At 41.6% G+C, this 22,714-nt stretch overlaps 1 protein-coding gene across 1 annotated transcript in view; it reads right to left on the bottom strand.

The window, feature by feature from the left end:
- Positions 1 to 4,416, bottom strand: part of LOC126188071 (adhesive plaque matrix protein-like) — a 34,030-nt gene extending 29,614 nt beyond the window's left edge. The window contains exon 1 of the mRNA XM_049929517.1: positions 4,302 to 4,416. Coding sequence (XP_049785474.1) covers positions 4,302 to 4,307 — 6 coding nt within the window. The 5' untranslated portion in view covers positions 4,308 to 4,416. The remainder of the gene's footprint in view (positions 1 to 4,301) is intronic.
- Between the last annotated feature and the right edge of the window lie 18,298 nt (positions 4,417 to 22,714).

The raw sequence follows: 22,714 nt of genomic DNA, 5'->3' as shown, positions 1-22,714 counted from the left end.
AGGTGGGCATTAAAATTTTTTATTCTGTTCTCAGTACCTATGAAAATAATAGCGAACATTTGTGTGCCAAAAGCGTGCACCTCTTTTCGTGCAGTTACCTGGTTTATAACTATCCTTCAAAAGCGTAATTATACTCTGGAGTGATCCTACAAAACCATCTTTATTTTACTTTATTTATTCAGTAATTCATTTTAGATGGTTGTTTCATTCGTACGTTCTTCGTTACCTTGTTCCTCTCCGACATCGGCTAACGTTTACTCCACGAGGCAGCGATGTATTTTATTACTCCTGTTTATTCAGGTCTCCACGATCATTAGCCTAATTTGGATATTGCCGCACTGGAGACCACTCACGCACCGTAGCTGCTAGTGGTTGAAATGCCAGATGTGTAGCAGGTGGACTGGTGAACACACTTCGGTGCTCGATGAAGATGACAACAAGTTCAGGCGTGAGTTTTGTAGGAACGAATATCCAACTTGTCGGAGGAAGCTCAGCGTGGGATGTCTTAAGTGCAAAGCGGTAGTCACTTGTTAAAACTAATCTCGATGTGTTAATATTTGGTTATTTCACTTGTGAACTCGGGTCAAGATTATTGCATTGTTTGTTTTAGGTTTATCTGTACAGTTTTGTGATGCATAAAGATGTGAATTACTTGTATAAAGCATGTACTGTTCTCCGAAAAATAAAATGCAAAATTGTAACTCTTCAGGCTTTCCCGGCGATCTAATGACATCTTGGGTTGTCGGGTGTTCTGCCGGATATCAGTGTCGTACTTGCACGATATTTCGGTCACGTAGCTCGTAACGTTCATCAGGTGCGACCTGAGACTGCTCCTCGAGTGGACCTGGTCCAGTATTAATGCCTATGGCCTTCCCCCTCCACCAACGACTGCAGGCGCTTCCTCTGTGGTCCGCGCCCATTCCCTGCGACCTGCTGGGGCGTTGCTGCTCTGTTTTCCGTCCGTTGCGGTTCTAGATGTTCCCTCTGCGGTCCGCGCCCACCAAACCCGCTGCTGGGGGTTTCATCTACGGTCTGGAGTACCAAGCGTTCCCCCTGCGGTCCGCGCCCGCTCACCACGACCTGTTGGAGCGTTGCCGCTCCGTTTTTCGTCCGCTGCGGCTCTGGATGTTCCCTCTGCGGTCCGCGCCCACCAGTCCCACTTCTGGGCGTTCCATATTCGGTCCGGTGCGCCTGCCAGTCCGTCAGGGGCTCGCTTTCCATCTCCATGTCTCTGGATCTTCTGTTTGTGTGGTGTTGCAGCTGGCCACGAGGAAGCGCCTGCAGCCGTTGGTGGAGGGGGAAGGCCATAGGCATAAATACTGGACCAGGTCCACTCGAGGAGCAGTCTCAGGTCGCACCTGATGAAGGTTACGAGCTACGTAACCGAAATATCGTGCAAGTACGACGCTGATATCCGGCAGAACACCCGACAACCCAAGATGTCAAACGCAAAATTAATTACCTACAGCTGTGAATAATAAAGCAGGGGAAAAATTATCTTTAGTGATATATTTAACCATCCTTTTTCTCTGTATTTTACTTTTAACTGAAAAAATTCTCATTGATTGCTAAGATAATGGAAATGCCTTGTGGCTAGGGCCTCCCATCGAGTTGATGCCATATTGGCGACTTGCGTGTCGATGGGGATGAAATGATGATGATAAGGACAACATAACACCCAGTCACTGAGCGGCGAAAATCTTCGACCCAGCCGGGAATCGAACCCAGGCCGTTAGGTACGACATTCCGTCGCGCTGACTATTCAGCTACCAGGGGCGTACATTGCTAAGATAGCGCGTGGTTATAATTGAAGTACAGCTACCTGCCAGAGTCCCAGTGTGGGTCATTATTATCGTGTAGCGACGAGACTTGTTAGGCATACTAACGCGTTAATGCGGAGCCGATGTGCACTGGAAAAAAATTAGTTCCAATTTTGGTCAGCAGGTGAAAATCTGGTGATATACAGCATCTCGTCGATGTGTCTGGTGCTCAGCTGCACATTTTGTGTAAGTGGCGGTTAATAATAAAATCGACATTATGGATTTTCATTTGTTTGATGTTTTGTGTCCACCTCCTGTGCCTAATCCAATGCAGACGGAAGCATTCCTCTAAGTTGTTCCTGCATTTACAGCGCCTGATATACAGCGGGTGACCAAAATCGGATCCATTTTTTTTTCCAGCGTAAATCAGTTCCGTATTAACGCATCACAATATCTAAGAAGTTTCGCTGTCATACAATAATTACAGCCAACGATGGACTTGTGTGAGCAGCTGCACCAAACGATACTTAAGAAAATAAATGCGTTACAGTTTCTGCATCCTTTGAAGATAATGAATTTTGACTATCATTATGCCCTGATCTCCATTACGCTTGTGGCTCCGTGAAAGTTCCTTGCTACCCTCCCTAAATAATTGAAACATTTCCTACAAACATGGTATGCTCCATTGTAGCAGCACTATGCAATGAACTGTTTCTAGGAGAGGAGCTTGATATTTCAGCTCCTTTGGATCCTTCACGAGCGAGAGAAATCAGTTACTTCCTAATTCCTTAATCGGTTGTACAGATTTTGCTAAGGAATTTGCAGTAGGTTTTCTGATTTAAGGGTGGCAAAGTAACTCTGAAAGGTAAGAAGTTTGAGGATAATACCAGCGCTGAGCAAAACCAAAAATTTCTTCTGTTGCGTGTAGATTTACGAATGTCATGACTAGAAACTGGGACGTATCTCACTGTAGAATTAACGTATGGTGCAAATCTGTTTTGTGTAAGTTTCAAAAGTTTATCTTGTATAGGATTTCATGCAGTCTTACGGATTACATAAGACCCTTTCACTGACTAGTGACACGAAATGTTGAATCACTGTAATAATATCCCATCAAGATTCTTAGATCATTGAACGGTGACACGATATAGTTGTATCTCTGTTATTCCAGAGATAATGTGTTAGCCATGAAGTATTCACTGACGATAATGTGATTAGAAAATTAAAGAGGATAAATGTTATCGGAATAAATCTCTGGTAAATGGAATACTGTCATACAAGAAAAGAGATCAAGTGAGGCTTTAAACACAGCTAATTAGTTCCCAATCGAATGACGATGGAACATTTCATTCGTGGGGTTTTCGTATTTACGTAATTTGTTTCCTGTTGAAGAGGTATGACGCGTAATTACTTCCCAATCGGATGACGAGTGAAAATCTCGTTCGTGCGATTTTCGCATTTACGTCATACGTATTGAGGAGGTATGACGTGAACCATTTTGCAGCAGTTCTGTGGCACTATAATATTATAATTTATAGAAAGTATATTATGGTTTACGCAGTGAAATGCTTCTGAAAAGAGACAGAAAATGTCGACAGCCTGTAGTTTATTATTTAATTAGTTACATACATTATAGCTGTTAGTTTAAGTAGCGTTCTATAAATCCAAAATTTGAAATGGAAAATATTTTTATGCACATAGAATTGAAAAGCTGCTTAAACATATTTTCTATGAATAGTTCTAAACGAGTTGGCAAAAGTGAAATTTTTATCCCCATTCTTGCACAGAGTCTTAAGTTTAGCTTGTTTCAGTCAATGGGGAAACGCTGTAGTCATAAATGATTAGCTGCGTAAATTACCTAAGATGTTACCAACCATACAAATCAATTCCATAATTGCTGTTTCACAAGATTTTAGTCTTGATGTTACGTATTCTGGTGAAGGGTGTTTCATATCAACGTTTCTGACGTGTGAAGACTGGCAGAGTTAATAGAGTGCAGCAGTAGTTAAACCTGACATCCTCATATCAGTAGCAACAGATATAAAAAATAATTGAAGAGATTTAACTCACTACACACCTCTGTTACCATTTCACTCAAACTTGTTTGCTCTTTTTCCTTTCTAGTTGAAGCAGCTCCCTCCTTGGCCATGTGCTATGTTTATATTTCGTTGCATGGTGTTGTCATGTTCTTCCCTCAATCTATTTTACTTTCTCCATTATTACGCTGTATTTAACACACTGACAGTAAAATGAAACTGGAGCTTACACAGATGCTTACCGGACATTGTTTTTTCCTTCCACCACTCGAAAATGAAACTGCATACAGCTGGGGACAATAATGGTACAAGAGCATGTACATACAATCCGCGTCACACAACAAGACGGCATGTGCCCTACAATTCTGACTAGAGCTGTTACTGATAGGCTTCGTACGTTCCTATTAGAAGTAGTTACATCTTTATTCCTTCCTATTAGAAAAGCGGAGAGAAGAAGAATAGTCCAATTACAACGAAAAAAAGAAAACGGCAAAGTCATTCTCACCTGCATACTGAGTGCTACACACTCCCAGCTTTCACGGTGGTGTTGAGCAAATATCCTTCCCCGACAGACCTGCGCTCTTTTAAGTGCCACCAGCTTATCAGCCAAGGCGAACCCCCAGCATACTCCTCACTGATAACACTGCAGGCAGGCAGTCATAAAGGGAACTTGCTCGACATTAATGGGCGGCGAAGGTTATTCCGAAGGTTACTCATTAGCAAACAACAATCACTTCTCTCCGATAGTACGCTAACCACGCGAACGTGAGTCGGTTCAGGAAAGTGGAATAATTTTTTACGTTTGAAGTTGATGATTACGGGGTCGAAAGTGGTGGAACAAAGCGAAGTTTTTGCATGAAGAACAGTGACGTGTTTACAGCGTGGCCGGAATACTCAAGGATCCCAAACTGCACAGCACAGACCAACGCAAATGCATTATTATGGAACTCCGACGTGAGGCGGTCATACTATTCAGTGCTACTCACAGAACTGAAATACGAGGAGTAGGCAATGATACGATGTAGGGAATACAGACAGACCACAACCTCATTTGGAAAAATCAGAAAATGGTTCATATGGCTCTGAGCACTATGGGACTTAACATCTGAGGTCATCAGTCCCCTAGATCGTAGAACTACTTAAACCTAATTAACCTAAAGACATCACACACATCCATGCCCGAGGCAGGATTTGAACCTGCGACCGTAGCAGCAGCACTGTTCCGGACTAAAGCGCCTAGAACAGCTCGGCCACAACGGCCAGCCCTTGGAAAAATAACACCTCAGAACTAATTAAGCAGCTTATTTCAGCTACGCTTGCAGTTCGCACTATTTCCGCTATAAGTGATGTAAACATCAAGAAACTAGTTTATTCTGCACGTTTCCCTAACGAGTTGTTGTTGTTGTTGTTGTTGTCTTCAGTCCTGAGACTGGTTTGATACAGCTCTCCATGCTACTCAATCCTGTGCAAGCTGCTTCATCTACCAGTACTTACTGCAACCTACATCCTTCTGAAATTCCTTAGTGTATTCAGCTCTTGGTCTCCCTCTACGATTTTTACCCTCCACGCTGCCCTCCAGTACTAAATTGGTGATCCCTTGATGCCTCAGAACATGTCCTACCAACCGATCCCTTCTTCTAGTCACGTTGTGCCACAAGCTCCTCATCTCCCCAAATCTACTTAATACCTCCTCATTAGTTATGTGATCTACCCATCTAATCATCAGCATTCTTCTGTAGCACCACATTTCGAAAGCTTCTATTCTCTTCTTGTCCAAACTATTCATCATCCACGTTTCACTTCCATACATGGCTACACTCCATACAAATACTTTCAGAAACGACTTCGATGTTAACAAATTTCTCTTCTTCAGAAACGCTTTCCTTGCCATTGCCAGTATACATTTTATATCCTCTCTACTTCGACCATCAACAGTTATTTTGCTCCCCAAATAGCAAAACTCCTTTACTACTTTAAATGTCTCATTTCCTAATCTAATTCCCTCAGCATCCCCCGACTTAATTCGACTACATTCCATTATCCTCGTTTTGATTTTGTTGATGTTCATCCTATATCCTCCTTTCAAGACACTGTCCATTCCGTTCAACTGCTCTTCCAAGTCCTTTGCTGTCTCTGAGAGAATTACAATGTCATCGGTGAACCTCAACGTTTTTATTTCTTTTTCATTGACTTTAATACCTACACCGAATTTTTCTTTAGTTTTCTTTACTGCTTGCTCAATATACAGATTAAATAACAGCGGGGACAGGCTACAACCCTGTCTCACTCCCTTCCCAACCGCTGCTTCCCTTTCATGCCCCTCGACTCTTATAACTGCCGTCTGCTTTCTGTACAAATTGTAAATAGCCTTTCGCTCCCGATATTTTACCCCTGCTACCTTTATAATTTGAAAGAGTGTATTCCAGACAACATTGTCAAAAGCTTTCTCTAAGTCTACAAATGCTAGAAATGTAGGTTTGCCTTTCCTTTAATCTATTTTCCAAGGTAAGTCTGAGGGTATTTCGCCTCTCTCATACATCTTGCTCACCAGATGGCAGAGTTTTGTCAGGACTGGCTCTCCCAAGGCTGTCAGTAGTTCTAATGGAATGTTGTCTACTCCTGGGGCCTTCTTTCGACTCAGGTCTTTCAGTGCTCTGTCAAACTCTACACGCAGTATTGTATCTCCCATTTCGCCTTCATTTACATTCTGTTGCATTTCCAGAATTTTATCCTCAAGTACATCGCTCTTGTAGAGACCCTCTATATACTCCTTCCATCATTCTGCTTTCCCTTCTTTGCTTAGAACTGGGTTTCCATCTGAGCTCTTGATATTCATACAAGTGGCTCTCTTTTCTCCAAAGGTCTCTTTAATTTTCCTGTAGGCAATATCTATCTTACCCCTAGTGAGATAAGCCCCTACATCCTTACATTTGTCCTCTAGCCATCCCTCCTTAGCCATTTTTCACTTCCTATCGATCTCATTTTTGAGACGTTTGTATTCCTTTTTGCCTGCTTCATTTTCTGCGTTTTTATATTTTCTCCTTTCATCAATTAAATTCAATATTTCTTCTGTTACCCGAGGATTTCTACTAGCCCTCGTCTTTTTACCTACTTGATCCTGTGCTGCCTTCAGTACTTCATCCCTCAGAGCTACCCATTCTTCTTCTACTGTATTTCTTTCCCCCATTCCTGTCAATTGTTCCCTTATGCTCTCCCTGAAACTCCCTACAACCTCTGGTTTAGTCAGTTTATCCAGGTCCCATCTCCTTAAATTCCCACCTTTTTGCAGTTTCTTCAGTTTTAATCTACAGTTCATAACCAACAGATTGTGGTCAGAGTCCACATCTGCCTCTGGAAATGTCTTACAATTTAAAACCTGGTTTCTAAATCTCTGTCTTACCATTATATAATCTATCTGATACCTTCTAGTATCTCCAGGATTCTTCCATGTATACAGCCTTCTTTTATGATTCTTGAACCAAGTGTTAGCTATGATTAAGTTATGCTCAGTGCAAAATTCTGCCAGGAAGCTTCCTCTTTGATTCCTTACCCCCAATCCATATTCACCCACTGTGTTTCCTTCTCTCCCTTTTCCTACTCTCTAATTCCAGTCACCCATGACTATTAAGTTTTCGTCACCCTTCACTACCTGAATAATTTCTTTTATCTCATCATACATTTCTTCAATTTCTTCCTCATCTGCAGAGCTAGTTGGCATATAAACTTGTACTATTGTAGTAGGCATGGGCTTCGTGTCTATCTTGGCCACAATAATGTGTTCACTATGCTGTTGGTAGTAGCTTACCCGTACTCCTATTTTTGTATTCATTATTAAACCAACTCCTGCATTACCCCTATTTGATTTTGTATTTATAACCCTGTATTCACCTGACCAAAAGTCTTGTTCCTCCTGCCACCGAACTTCACTAATTCCCACTATATCTAACTTCAACCTATCCATTTCCCTTTTTAAATTTTCTAACCTACCTGCCCGATTAAGGGATCTGACATTCCACGCTCCCATCCGTAGAACGCCAGTTTTCTTTCTCCTGATAACGACGTCCTCCTGAGTAGTCCCCGCCCGGAGATCCGAATGGGGGACTATTTTACCTCCGGAATATTTTACCCAAGAGGACGCCATCATGATTTAACCATACAGTAAAGCTGCATGCCCTCGGGAAAAATTACGGCTCTAGTTTCCCCTTGCTTTCAGCCGTTCGCAGTACCAGCACAGCAAGGCCGTTTTGGTTAGTGTTGCAAGGCCAGATCAGTCAATCATCCAGACTGTTGCCCCTGCAACTACTGAAAAGGCTGCTGCCTCTCTTCAGGAACCATACATTTGTCTGGCCTCTCAACAGATACCCCTCCGTTGTGGTTGCACCTACGGTACGGCCATCTGTATCGCTGAGGCATGCAAGCCTCCCCACCAATGGCAAGGTCCATGGTTCATGGGGGGAGGGTACGGAATCATTTTAGAAGTAAGCTTATTTGCAAAATACATTAGCATGCTATGAGAATTATGTCTGAAGTTGGGAGATCTCTACAGAAATTTAGTATTTAGGCAACTGTTTCTCTCTCACAGAACATCTTTGATGTTACCACTATATTTTTTCTCTAGACAGACTGTAATACATGAATATAGCATTCACATCGAAAGCAATTTCTGTGAAAATCTCATGCCTTAACATATGTATAGAACCGATGAGACACGCTGACACATATACATTTAGCACTCCTCATTTAATATTAAATGTCTTACCTGTAATAAATTTCTGTTAGGCATGTCCTACTTCATGAGTTAAATAATGAACTAGTGCATCAGTTACATATTTTTTCTTGCTTAGCACGACGTCTTTTGAAAATTTATTCTCATTATCAAGTGCATTTATTTGTATAAATATATTTCGTGATGTCTGCATGTGTGTTTTTATACCTCTCTTGGTATAGTCGCCTCTTTGAGATTACTCTACAATCGGAATATCTTGAGATGTTTTTATATGCTAATGTTGGAACTAGTTTTCACGTTTGCTTACTTTCAGGTAATGTGTCTCCTCCATTACACAGAATACCAGACACACGCAATTCATTATCCACACTCTTTTTTTTAAATCAAAATATGTTATAAATATTTTAGCAGAGAGGTTTAAAAAGGAGTTTAGATACAGTCAGAGGTGTTACTGGTACATTTTCTGTGGATTACGTTATATTATATTTATAAATTTATTTTACTGTTACTGACTATAACAGACTTTACTGATTATGACTTATAGTCTAGTTTGTTGTAAATATTGAGTAACGTCTATGACAAAAGTGAACAGATTTATGGAATTTACTAAACTTACAGTATAAACGAGAAACTTTTGAAAAAAATTAATTGATTAACTTCCTAGTTTATTACTGAGATTTTTTCCGCTTGCTTTTTGTGGTGTACAATAAAATCCAGCATCTCCATTAAATCCATCATACAATATTTCTTGATATGGTAGTGTATCTTCAGCACTTCTTTTTTTTTGAATGGGTGGCCAGAGTTTTTAAGTGTGTTGCTATTGTTGATTTTGTAAGTTGGTTTTGTGGATAACAGCTGATGTGTTCAGCGTATCCAGTACCAAAGTTCCTGCCAATTTATTCTATGTAGTAGCCTGAGCAAGTTTTACATGTGATTTTGTATATTCTTGAGTCTGACAATTTCTATTTTATTATTTAAGCTGTGCACTAATTTCTGTTGTAGTTTTTTGTTTGTGGAGGATGCTACTTTCAGTTTATGTGACCTATGTAGGTTTGATATTTTTTGACAAATTTTGCCTGCATTTAGGTGCTGGGCACACATCTCTTCCGTTATTGGTTCCTTTAAAAACGTCAGGAATTTATTTCTTTTTTGCTGCTTATTTCTTGCATTTTGTCTATCATTGAGCTAGGTAAGTTAGTAGCCATTGCAGTTTGCTTAATGATATCTAATTCCTTCTCCTTGTCCTAAGTTTGCTCTGTGTACAGTCGTTTGGTATGTAGCCTTCCTGTGTATATTTGAATGAGATGATGTGGCAAGAATTGTGTTGAGGATGTTGTCTTCCTTCTGTATAACTTGGAATTGTGCCTGTTGTTATGAAATTCTATGCAAAAATCTGCCAAAGTAATGTTATTACTGTTTTGGTATTCAGCTGCGAAACTTATTTTCGAATGAACTTTACTAAACAAACCTATGATGTTATGGGTGTCACTGGTTTCACCTTTGACTTCCTTAGTTTTAATAAAGGGTGACACCAAATAGACCAATAACATCATAAATTTTCTCCAGCTCATTGATGGACGAACAGACAGCAAACAGAAACAGACAGCAAACAGAAACAGACAGCAAAAAAGAAAGAAACTCCTGACATTTTAGAAGTAATCAGTAATAAAACAAAAACTGTGGGTATACTGGCCAGCACAGAGTTATGTTGGTAACATTTCTCAAAAAATAGCAAATCTACTTAGGTCACATAGGACATAGGGTAACAGTTGCTTTTACACAAACACACACACACACACACACACACACACACACAAAACAGAAATTAGCACACACCTTAAATAATGAAAAGAATAAATTTTCAGACTCAATAATATACAAAATCACATGTAAAACTCAGACGTCCACGTAGGACTGACTGACAGGATCTTTGATACTAGATGCACTGAACACCTTTGCTGTTATACACACTAACAACTCACAAAATCGACGATAGCAACATACATGAAAAAAACTGGCCATCTATTCCGAAATATAGACTTCCAGAAATCGCATGCAATGGAGAAACTGGAAATTTTTGTACACAGCAAAAGTAAGGGGTAATATTCTCAATGACTGACTAGAAAGATACCCTATTTAATTTTTTTCGAATGTTTATCCTTTGTGTAATAACTGTAATAAATTTCATAAAAGTGTTCATGTTTTCGTAGACCCTACTCAATATTTCCAACAAAATGGACTATAAAGCATAATCAGTAATTTAAAATTCAGCAATGGTAAAGCAAATTTGTAATGGACGAGTTTATGTAAATAATGTAATCTTCAGAAAATGTAACACCTGTGATTGTATCCAAATTCTCTGCAAATCCATATAGTCATAATATATCTATAACACATCTTAATTTAAAAACCAAACAGCGTGAGTGAATTGCATGTATTGGGTATTCTCTCTAATGGAAGAGAGACAGTACCTGGCTGTTGACAGAAAGAAAAAAAAACTACTTCAAACACTGGTGTATAAAAACATCCCAAAATTTATTTTGTACGATTTTCCGATTGCAGTATAACTTCAAAAAAGAGGACTGCAGTGCAAGAGATGAAGGAAAACACGCATGCAAAAATCACAGAAAATACTTATGTAAACAAATTTACTTGACAATAAGAATAAATTCTCAAAACGCACCCTGCTAAACATGAGAAAATACATAACTGGTTAGTCGCTCATAATTTAAATCATGAGTAACACAGTTGCGGCCTTTCCAAAAACATCGATTATGATGAATGAAATTAAATTATGTCCTAGTACGAATAAACCTTCACAGAAACGTTTGATATAATGATAAGGTCATTTTATAATTAATATTAGCTCTGTTATATAATAATATTTCAAAAAAATGGTTCAAATGGTTCTGAGCACTATGGGACTTAACATCTGTGGTCATCAGTCCCCTAGAACTTAGAACTAGTTAAACCTAACTAACCTAAGGACATCACAAACATCCATGCCCGAGGCAGGATTCGAACCTGCGACCGTAGTGGTCTTGCGGTTCCAGACTGCAGCGCCTTTAACCGCACGGCCACTTCGGCCGGCCAATAATATTTCAAAATTGTGTTGCATTAAGTAATAAGTATATCACTGATTTGTTTCTATAACTCAGAGACGACTCTTAGTAGGAATCCTTGCAAGAATGTAAAAAGTATGTAACCGATGTTCGGATTCCCGATGCATGATGTCGTGTGTTCTGAGTTCACATTACGTGTACTGGGACTCATCAGAAGGAATAAGAAACAGTGAGTGCACAATTGTTCTATTACCACTTAATGCAGAAACCAACATGTAAAGAACTGACTGCAGCTTTTAGCTATGCTCAATAGAAAGTTTGTAAGGATAAAGAGGCAAATCTTTTTTGATAATATTGTAACACGATGACCTTTTAATTTCCTGTAGCACAAGTCACCGGCGTTGTTGTTTTGTCAACCTTGGCTGCACTGAATGATTCCTGATGGTTGGTTCACTTTTCGATTGATTAGTTTTCTGTTTGAGTACGAAAAAAAGAAGGTGCAGTGAAAAGTAATGCTTCTTTTTGTATCCCGCCTGGAAGACGGCGCGTAGATCTGCTCCAGCGAACTGAAGGCTTGGCTGAATGAAGAAAGCGAGTAGGAGTAGGAGGGGACAAGCACTTCGGTACTGCGATTATGTTTACTATAGGCAAAAACAAGTTAATAAATGGTTACATAACTTTGTGCACATCTCGTCGTGAGTAGTAAAAAAATGTTCAAATGTGTGTGAAATCTTATGGGACTTAACTGCTAAGGTCATCAGTCCCTAAGCTTACACACTACTTAACGTAAATTATCCTAAGGACAAACACAAACACCCGTGCCCGAGGAAGGACTCGAACATCCGCCGAGACCAGCCGCACAGTCCGTGACTGCAGTGCCTTAGACCGCTTTTTTTTTTAATTCTTTGTGGATCTCATTTTGTTCTATTTTGTTCGTTGTATATGACCGGGGCGGACGTCTCATGACACCCGTTCAGATTGTGCGTTGAACCGTCCACTCAGTTTTTCTATTAGAGGGTAGCTAAACACTCTGACCGAACACGCTGTGCTACCGTGCCGGCTAATCGGCTAATCCGCGCGGCGGTGAGTAGTACAAGGTCTCAATAGCAAGTCAACACACACTGTAGTTTCAGCGATGTTCCAGGCCGTCTGCTCTCGATGGAATGAGAGAATCTGGAGCGGAGCTCGTAGAGCTCTCCCACTCCGGCTAGAGTGCGCTTTCGTCGGTGTCTGTTGTAGTGCCAACTTTTGAAATTGTATTTATGCCGTGGCATCGTGGCTATCGATACCACACTTCTGATTATTTTAGTATGATAACTCTGTAAGCTTCTTAAGTAAAACGACAGTTATTAACATCCTACACCTTCACTCTTAATGTCTACGTGTTTATTTCACAACTTAGTCACCCTGGCGACGAACACATTTCTCACAACGAGAGACCAGTTTGTTGACACCGTCTCCGTAGAATGTTTGAATTTGTTTACGGAGCCACAACCTCACCTCTGCTTGCAACGCTTCATCACTATCAGAGTGAAGTCGTCAAAGGTGCTCTTTACGTTTTGGGAACAGATGAAACTCGGATGGAATCAAGTCGGAACTGTATGGAAAATGATCGATGACTGTTGGAGATATCGCAGCGCTCGTGTGTGCTGCGGCATTGTCGTGAACTCTTAGGATCTGAAAGTCAAACACGCACCGGCTTCTACCATGTTACACGCTACATTTCGCAGCCCTCTGTCAGCAAAAGGCTACAAATACGCAGAAACGAAGAATAAAGATGTAGCATGCTAATAAAGTTTGTTTTATGTGAAAAGCTTAGAATTTTCACATAAAAAATTCCAAGGCATTACTTTTCAGCGCGCCTTCGACTCTCATGTTGTTTTATTTCGTCCATCCTTTATTTCTGTGCCACCCTATCATATATGGGACGCGTAATTTATATACTGTAATGGTGTGTTCTGTTTCCTACTGTCCTGAGATGGATCTCTCAGAAGGGATTCAAACACAAGGTGCTGAATCTGAGCGACCAACTGATAAGGGAGGTAAAGGCATTGGTAGACGTCTGTTCTCCTATTGCTACCGAATAACTGGCGGACGGACCTCGATCGAAAGGACTTGGTCGGGCTCAATAGGTCTCACAGAATTCTTGCCGCCTTTGTCACAGTTTCACATTTACTTATCCGTATTGGAAGTTGAATTGCTTACAACTCTTGTGAACGAGAATATGTGAACAAAGGATGTAAAAAAATGTGACTGTTTAAAAACTTGTTCTTTGCTGTTCACTGCCGTATTTCACAGACAGAATCAGTACAAAATCTTAATATGTATCATCTATTCCTGTAGAACACATAAAAATAATACCACATATTCGTACAGGAGGTAGCATTAGTCAAAACACCGAGCGAGGTGGCGCTGTGGTTAGCACACTGGACTCGCATTCTGGAGGCCAACGGTTCAAAACCGCGCGCGGCCATCCTGATTTAGGTTTCCCGTCATTTCCCTAAATCGCTTCAGGCAAATGCCAGGATGGTTTCTTTGAAAGGGCACGGCCGACTTCCTCCCTCATCTTTCCGTAAGCCGATGGCACCGATGACCTCGCTGTTCGGTTCCCTCCCCCGAATCAGCTAACCAACCATTAGTCAAACCAAAAAGAAAAGTAATAACAATAATGATTATTAAAACAGTCTTACATTACACATGAATAACATTTATTTACTGATGACCGGTTGCGGATTCTTTGTCCATCATAAAATCAGCCATAAATGTAAGACTTGCGTTGTATCAGTCACACAAGTGGACATTTGGATGGCTACTTTGATGATGGGCAAACAGTCCGAAACTGGTCATCAATAAATAAATTTTCTTCTTGTGCGACTTAAGACAGTTTTTGTAAAGATATTGTAATCACAAGAAAAGTTGCTGGTCCATTTCAAGCTCTGCGTGCTGGAGAAACAGTAGAAGAAAAGTTCCTGTGATGATGTTACTGAAACCTATACCCGTTGATATACGGGGCGCCTAAGATTTGCGGTCAACACATTTACATATGTTGCCGAGTACACACAACTTCACCCAGTAAATTACCACATTACACTCGTTTTGGTAGATGGAGATCCATGAGCAATCATGGAGGTGAGGCAACCGCATCGCTTCACAGTCGACATATGTGCAGGAAATGTCGCTGACTTACCGATTGGGCCATACGCTTTAACAAACGGATTGATGGGTGCCGTGTAACACCGATTCCTGCAGAGCTATTGTAGAAAGATGACTGTAGTTTATATACGAAGGGGCACCAACTTATTTTCTTCTCATCGTGCGACAGTACATCACTACAACGTTTCTCGCTCTGCGTACATTTAAAGGCATTTGTGTATGCCCAACCCATCGAGTACGCGGATGTTACAGGAACCATGAACCATAGACCTTGCCGTTGGTGGGGAGGCTTGCGTGCCTCAGCTTTACAGATGGTCGTACCGTAGGTGCAACCACAACGGAGGGATATCTGTTGAGAGGCCAGACAAACGTGTGGTTCCTGAAGAGGGACAGCAGCCTTTTCAGTAGTTGCAGGGGCAACAGTCTAGATGACTGACTGATCTGGCATTGTAACACTAACCAAAACGGCCTTGCTGTGCTGGTACAGCGAACGGCTGAAAGCAAGGGGAAACTACAGCCGTAATTTTTCCCAAGGGTATGCAGCTTTACTGTATGGTTAAATGATGATGGCGTCCTCTTGGGTAAAATATTCCGGAGGTAAAATAGTCCCGCATTCGGATCTCCGGGCGGACGTCGTTATCAGCAGAAAGAAAACTGGCGTTCTACGGAAAGGAGCGTGGAACGTCAGATCCCTTAATCGAGCAGGTAGGTTAGAAAATTTAAAAAGGGAAATGGATAGGTTAAAGTTAGATATAGTGGGAATTAGTGAAGTTCGGTAGCAGGAGCAACTACATTTTTGGTCAGGTGAATACAGGGTTATAAACACAAAATCAAATACGGGTAATGCAGGAGAAGGTTTAATAATGAATACAAAAATAGGAGTGCGGGTAAGGTACTACAAACAGCATAGTGAACGCATTATTGTGGCCAAGATAGACACGAAGCCCACGCCTACTACATTAGTACAAGTTTATATGCCAACTAGCTCTGCAGATGATAAAGAAATTGATGAAATGTATGATGAGATAAAAGAAATTATTCAGATAGTGAAGGGAGACGAAAATTTAATAGTCATGGGTGACTGGAATTCGGTAGTAGGAAAAGGGAGAGAAGGAAACGTAGTAGGTGAATATGGATTGGGAGTAAGAAATGAAAGAGGAAGCCGTCTGGTAGAATTTTGCACAGAGCATAACTTAATCATAGCTAACACTTGGTTCAAGAATCATAAAAGAAGGTTGTATACATGGAAGAATCCTGGAGATACTAGAAGGTATCAGATAGATTATATAATGGTAAGACAGAGATTTAGGAACCAGATTTTAAATTGTAAGACATTTCCAGGGGCAGATGTGGACTCTGACCACAATCTATTGATTATGAACTGTGGATTAAAACTGAAGAAACTGCAAAAAGGTGGAAAATTAAGGAGTTAGGACCTGGATAAACCGAAAGAACCAGAGGTTATACAGAGTTTCAGGGAGAGCATATGGGTACAATTGACAGGAATGGGGGAAAGAAATACAGTAGCAGAAGAATGGGTATCTCTGAGGGATGATGTAGTGAAGGCAACAGAGGATCAAGTAGGTAAAAAGACGAGGCTAGTAGAAATCCTTGGGTAACAGTAGAAATATTGAATTTAATTGATGAAAGGAGAAAATATAAAAATACAGTAAATGAAGCAGGCAAAAAGGAATACAAACGTCTCAAGAATGAGATTGACAGGAAGTGCAAAATGGCTAAGCAGGGATGGCTAGAGGACAAATGTAAAGATGTAGGGGCTTATCTCACTAGGGGTAAGATAGATACTGCCTACAGGAAAATTAAAGAGACCTTTGAAGAAAAGAAAACCACTTGTATGAATATCAAGAGCTCAGATGGAAACCCAGTTCTAAGCAAAGAAGGGAAAGCAGAAAGGTGGAAGGAGTATATAGAGGGTCTATACAGGGGCGATGTACTTGAGGACAATATCATGGAAATGGAAGAGAATGTAGATGAAGATGGAATGGGAGATACGGTACTGCGTGTAGAGTTTGACAAAGCACTAAAAGACCTGAGTCGAAACAAGGCCCCGGGAGTAGACAACATTCCATTAGAACTACTGACGGCCTTGGGAGAGCCAGTCCTGACAAAAGTCTACCATCTGGTGAACATGATGTATGAGACAGGCGAAATACCCTCAGGCTTCAAGAAGAATATAATAATTCCAATCCCAAAGAAAGCAGTTGTTGACAGATGTGAAAATCTCCGAACTATCAGTTTAATAAGTCACAGCTGCAAAACACTAACACAAATTCTTTACAGACGAATGGAAATACTGGTAGAAGCCGACCTCGGGGAAGATCAGTTTGCATTCTGCAGAAATATTGGAACACGTGAGGCAATACTGACCTTACGACTTATCTTAGAAGAAAGATTCGGGAAAGGCAAACCTACGTTTCTAGCATTTGTAGACTTAGAGAAAGCTTTTGACAATGTTGACTGGAATACTCTCTTTCAAATTCTATAGGTGGCAGGGGTAAAATACAGGGAGCGAAAGGCTATTTACAATTTGTACAGAAAGCAGATGGCAGTTATAAGAGTCGAGGGGCATGAAAGGGAAGCAGTGGTTCGGAAGGGAGTGAGACAGGGTTGTAGCCTCTCCCAGATGTTATTCAATCTGTATATTGAGCAAGCAGTAAAGGAAACAAAAGAAAAATTCCAAGCAGGTATTAAAATCCACGGAGAAGAAATAAAAACTTTGAGGTTCCGATGGCATTGTAATTCTGCCAGAGATAGCAAAGGACTTGGAAGAGCAGTTGAACGGAATGGCCAGTGTCTTGAAATGAGGATATAAGATGAACATCAACAAAAGCAAAACGAGGATAATGGAATGTAGTCGAATTAAGTCGGGTGATGCTGAGGGTATTAGATTAGGAAATGAGACACTTAAAGTAGTAAAGGAGTTTTGCTATTTGGGGAGCAAAACAACTGATGATGATCGAAGTAGAGAGGATATAAAATGTAGACTGGCAATGGGAAGGAAAGCGTTTCTGAAGAAGAGAAATTTGTTAACATGGAGTATAGATTTAAGTGTCAGGAAGTCGTTTCTGAAAGTAATGGTATGGAGTGTGAAGTGAAACGTGGACGATAAATAGTTTGGACAAGAGGAGAATAGAAGCTTTCGAAATGTGGTGCTACAGAAGAATGCTGAAGATTAAATGGGTAGATCACATAACTAATGAGGAGGTATTGAACAGAATTGAGGAGGAGTTTGTGGCACAACTTGACAAGAAGAAGGGACCGGTTGGTAGGACATGTTCTGAGGCATCACCGGGTCACCAATTTAGCATTGGAGGGCAGCGTGGAGGGTAAAAATCGTAGAGGGAGACCAAGAGCTGAATACACTAAGCAGATTCAGAAGGATGTAGGTTGCAGTAAGTACTGGAAGACGAAGGAGCTTGCACAGGATAGAGTAGATGGAGAGCTGCATCAAACCAGTCTCAAGACTGAAGACCACAACAACGACACCTCTTTAGGTATTACATTATGCTTGTGTTTTGAGTCGACATAGTGGTTGTTGTTGTTGTGGTGTTTAGTCCTGAGACTGGTTTGATGCAGCTCTCCATGCTACTCTATCTTGTGCAAGCTTCTTCATCTCCCAATAGGTACTGCAGCCTACATCCTTCTGAATCTGTTTAGTGTATTCATCTCTTGGTCTTCCTCTACGATTTTTACCCTCCACGTTGCCCTCCAATACTAAGTTGGTGATCCCCTGATGCCTCAGAACATGTCCTACAAACCGATTATCCATACAGTAAAGCTGCATGCCCTCGGGAAAAATTACGGCCGTAGTTTCCCCTTGCTTTCAGCCATTCTCAGTACCAGCACAGCGACACAGTGGTAAAAAGTCATATATCTCTGTACAACAATCTTTGTACAGCTATGAATTTGCACTGAAGTTGTGTTGACTGTCTCTTTAGTATTAAGTTATCAATCGATGGCCTAAGATGCTGAAAGCCGATTCACAACGAAAAATCAAAGAAATAATTAAGGAACATTAATACTATGTATTCCAGTTCGTAATATGTAAATTAATATTGTATATACACTGTAAAACCAAAAAATAAATAAATAAAATAAAACGACGAACCGAGATGCAATAATCCGAATGGGACGGAAATCGGTAGAAGTGATTTACAAGTACAAATGATTAACATTTCAGGAAAAGTGGATGACTGTAGGTTGCAAAAGCTATACTCAAATTAAAATGAATGAACCGTATAGACTAGTGGAGAGAGCTGCAGGTATCCAGTCTTTGGACCGAGCATCATTACAAAACCAACCCTTTCTAAAATTAATGGCAGACATTAGTTAATATTTACGATGGAGTCTAAATCCTCTCTCCATAGCTCAGTACGATGAAAACAGCTGCGAGTTACTTGAGCCCTAAGCCACGTGTTGTTTCGGATGGCCACACGTATCTAAATACGTACGCTGCGCGGACCATGTTGGAAGGCGCTGCCGCCAGGCGGCCATTGTGCCCTGTTAGAGTCGTTAACTAGGTGACTCAAACTAACGCCGTGTCGCGACTGTACAACTTGCTCTCCATCAAACTGGGTGCCGCGTGTAGTGGTCTCAAGGTCGGCCGCATATCACACACAGAGGACTTTCTCCAAGTGCAACAGGTATTCGCCCTTGTCTCGCGTCGCGATAGTAGCCACATACTACACGGCGCTTGCGATTGCACCATTCCACACCAGAGTGTCTCAAAATGTGCTTGGATGAGGAATCTAACGAGGGCGTTGCCTACAAGAAGTTTCTAGAAGATACTTTGTTTTACAGCACACCAGCAAATGTCCGATAACGCTTGGAATTCCGGATACAACTTCGTTTCTACTAGATGACTCATCGTCAGTTACTACGAACTGTGACCTGTCTGACAGGATATCACGAATCCAGGCGCACAGCTGAGACGATACTCTATAGGCACACAGTTTGATTAAAAGCCTCTTATGAGGAACGGTGTCAAAAGCCTTTTCGAAATCTAGATGCACGGAATCAATTTAGCACTCATTAGGTCGTGTGAATTAAGAGCAAGGTTTTTTTCACGACAACGATATTTTCTGAATCCTTTCTGGATGTAACTCACTAGGTCGTTTTGCCGGCCGGTGTGGACGAGCGGTTCTAGGCGCTTCAATCTGGAACCGCGCGACCGCTACGGTCGCAGGGTCGAATCCTGCCTCAGGCATGGATGTGTGTGATGTCCTTAGGTTAGTTAGGTTTAAGTAGTTCTATGTTCTAGGGGACTGATAACCTCAGATGTTAAGTGCCATAGTGTTCGGAGCCATTTGAACCACTAGGTCGTTTTCTTCGTGTTTCATAACGAAATACAACATATGCTCCAAAATCGTATTACAGATCGATATCAACGATAAACGGCCGAAATTAAGCAGATTACATCCATTTCCTTTCTTGCGTAACCGGTGTAACATGCCCAACTTTTCAGTCTTCAGGGACGGATCTTTCAACGAGTGAGCGGTCCATTGCGAAAAAAGTGGAGCTATTTCATCAGCACGTTCTGAAACGAAATAGTTGGTATACTGTCTGGATCGGAACACGAGACTTTATGAAGTGATATCGAAAATATCCACTTCCAAATTACTCACGTTGACTCCTGATTTTCATTCGAATTCTGGCATACTTACTGCATTTTCTTTGGTGGATTAATTTCGGGGTGCCGGCCGGCGTTGCCGAGCGGTTCTAGGCGCTACGGTCTGGAACCGCGTGACCGCTACGGGTGCAGGTTCGAATCCTGCCTTGGGCATGGACGTGTGTGGTGTTCTTAGTTTAGTTAGGTTTAAGTAGTTCTAAGTTCTAGGGGACTGATGACCTCAGATGTTTAAGTCCCATGATGCTCAGAGCCATTTGAACCATTTGAATTTCGGGAACCGTGTTTAGTAACTCTCCTGTCGCTGGTATCAGCCCCATGCTGTAGCGAGAGTATGAAGCTCACTGGGAATTACATAAGTGCGGATTCCTGTGATGAACAGTTTGTTATCACTAATCTCGGTGGGCCATAAATTGACGCAGTTGTAAAGGAGCCATCTGGTTGTTTTATGTATGCTACTACGACATCTAGTGGCAATCCCATTTTACGTAGTATCGTTAATTGCTATTATGCTATAGTTTTGTTGACGAATTAGGGCAGTGTTACTGTAGTTTTCTTGAATTATATTGTTTCCATATGAGTGTCGACGTCATCAACTCCACTCTTATTCTCTCACAGCACTATTGTAGTTTATTGATAACATTGCAAATTGCTGTATAGGGGACACGCGCGGGCTACTGCACCGTAATTACTTGCTATAATATGGTATTAAGAATACGTTCAATTTTCGCATACACTACCAGAACTGGAAAGTGCTGCACCATGAACAGCTTAACCGAACGCTAACAAACATACTACAGTATTTCATGCCTGTGTGATATCTGTGTAACAATTTCATTCTTGTGCGAGATTGCCCTGTGATTTCAGTGTAAGTGTGTTACCTATAGGAGTTAAGTGTGTTTATCGATGTTGGAACTTACGAAGTGGAGATCGCAAAACAGCAAGCCCAGAGTACGTGCGTTTGCAGCTTATCGCCACGTTTCAGACTTTGACAAATGTAGAAACTTTGACACGGGAGACACAGGAGCATCATACCGACAAACCACACGGAGAACTAGTGCGATGACTGCAGAACGAATGGTGGAATGGAGTCAGGACAATGGAGTGGAAAGAAGAGTGGACGTGGATCCATCCGTAATAACTAAACCACGAGACCATTGCAGGATTATTCGACTGCCTTTGACAAACAGACGGATGACAATGACTGGAATCTGGGCAGTGTTTGCAGGCAGTCGCCAGGAACCTTTGGGAACAGATTATTGGAAGCTGAGTTCAGGCCACGAATTGCGATGTGTCGTTTACTGCTGACGTCATAACACAGACCACAGTCACGCACTGTGTATAGCCAGAATCAAGTGGAACGTTAGCAGTCTCAGATGTTCAGCGATGATTCTCGCTTACGTTTGTGGCCGTCAGATTGACTCCAGCGTGTCCATAGCCACATGGTGAAAGAGCACGGAAAGCAGCGTTACTTCAAATCCCTACCTCCACCTCCTGGCTCTGAGCACTATGCGACTTAACTTCTGAGGTCATCAGTCGCCTAGAACTTAGAACTAATTAAACCTAACTAACCTAAGGACATCACACACATCCATGCCCGAGGCAGGATTCGAACCTGCGACCGTAGCAATCACGCGGTTCCAGACTGAAGCGCCTTTAACCGCACGGCCACACCGGCCGGCTATCCAACTCCTGGAATCGTGATGTGAGGAGCTATTGGATATTACAACAGGACTAAATCAGTGCCTGTCGAAGGAACGCTGGATGCTCACCAGTAAGTGGCAGTAATGGTAAATTACATTGTTATCTCTTCCATGATTAGGGTACTAAATGACATATTCCATATGAAACAATATCAGCGCACACTCCGCTGCAGAGTGAAAATCTCATTCTGGAAACATCTCCCAGGCTGTGGCTAAGCCATGTCTTCGCAGTATCCTTTCTTTCAGGAGTGCTAGTTCTGCAAGGTTCGAAGGGGAGCTTCTGTAAAGTTTGGAAGGTAGGAGACGAGATACTGGCAGAAGTAAAGCTGTGAGGACCGGGCGCGAGTCGTGCTTCGGTAGCTCAGATGGTAGAGCACTTGCCCGCGAAAGGCAAAGGTCCCGAGTTCGAGTCTCGGTCGGGCACACAGTTTTAATCTGCCAGGAAGTTTCATATCAGAGCACACTCCGCCGCAGAGTGAAAATATAATTCTGGAAACATCCTCCAGGGTGTGGCTAAGCCATGTCTCCGCAGTATCCTTTCTTTCAGGAGTGCTAGTTCTGCAAGGTTCGCAGGAGAGCTTCTGTAAAGCTTGGAAGTGAAACGTCCCCTTTGAAAAATTATACACG

Source organism: Schistocerca cancellata, chromosome 5 (assembly GCF_023864275.1).
Source record: "Schistocerca cancellata isolate TAMUIC-IGC-003103 chromosome 5, iqSchCanc2.1, whole genome shotgun sequence".
In the NCBI taxonomy this organism is placed as follows: domain Eukaryota; kingdom Metazoa; phylum Arthropoda; class Insecta; order Orthoptera; family Acrididae; genus Schistocerca; species Schistocerca cancellata.
Note: the sequence above shows the minus strand (reverse complement) of the source record. Positions and strands in the feature narration are given on the sequence as shown.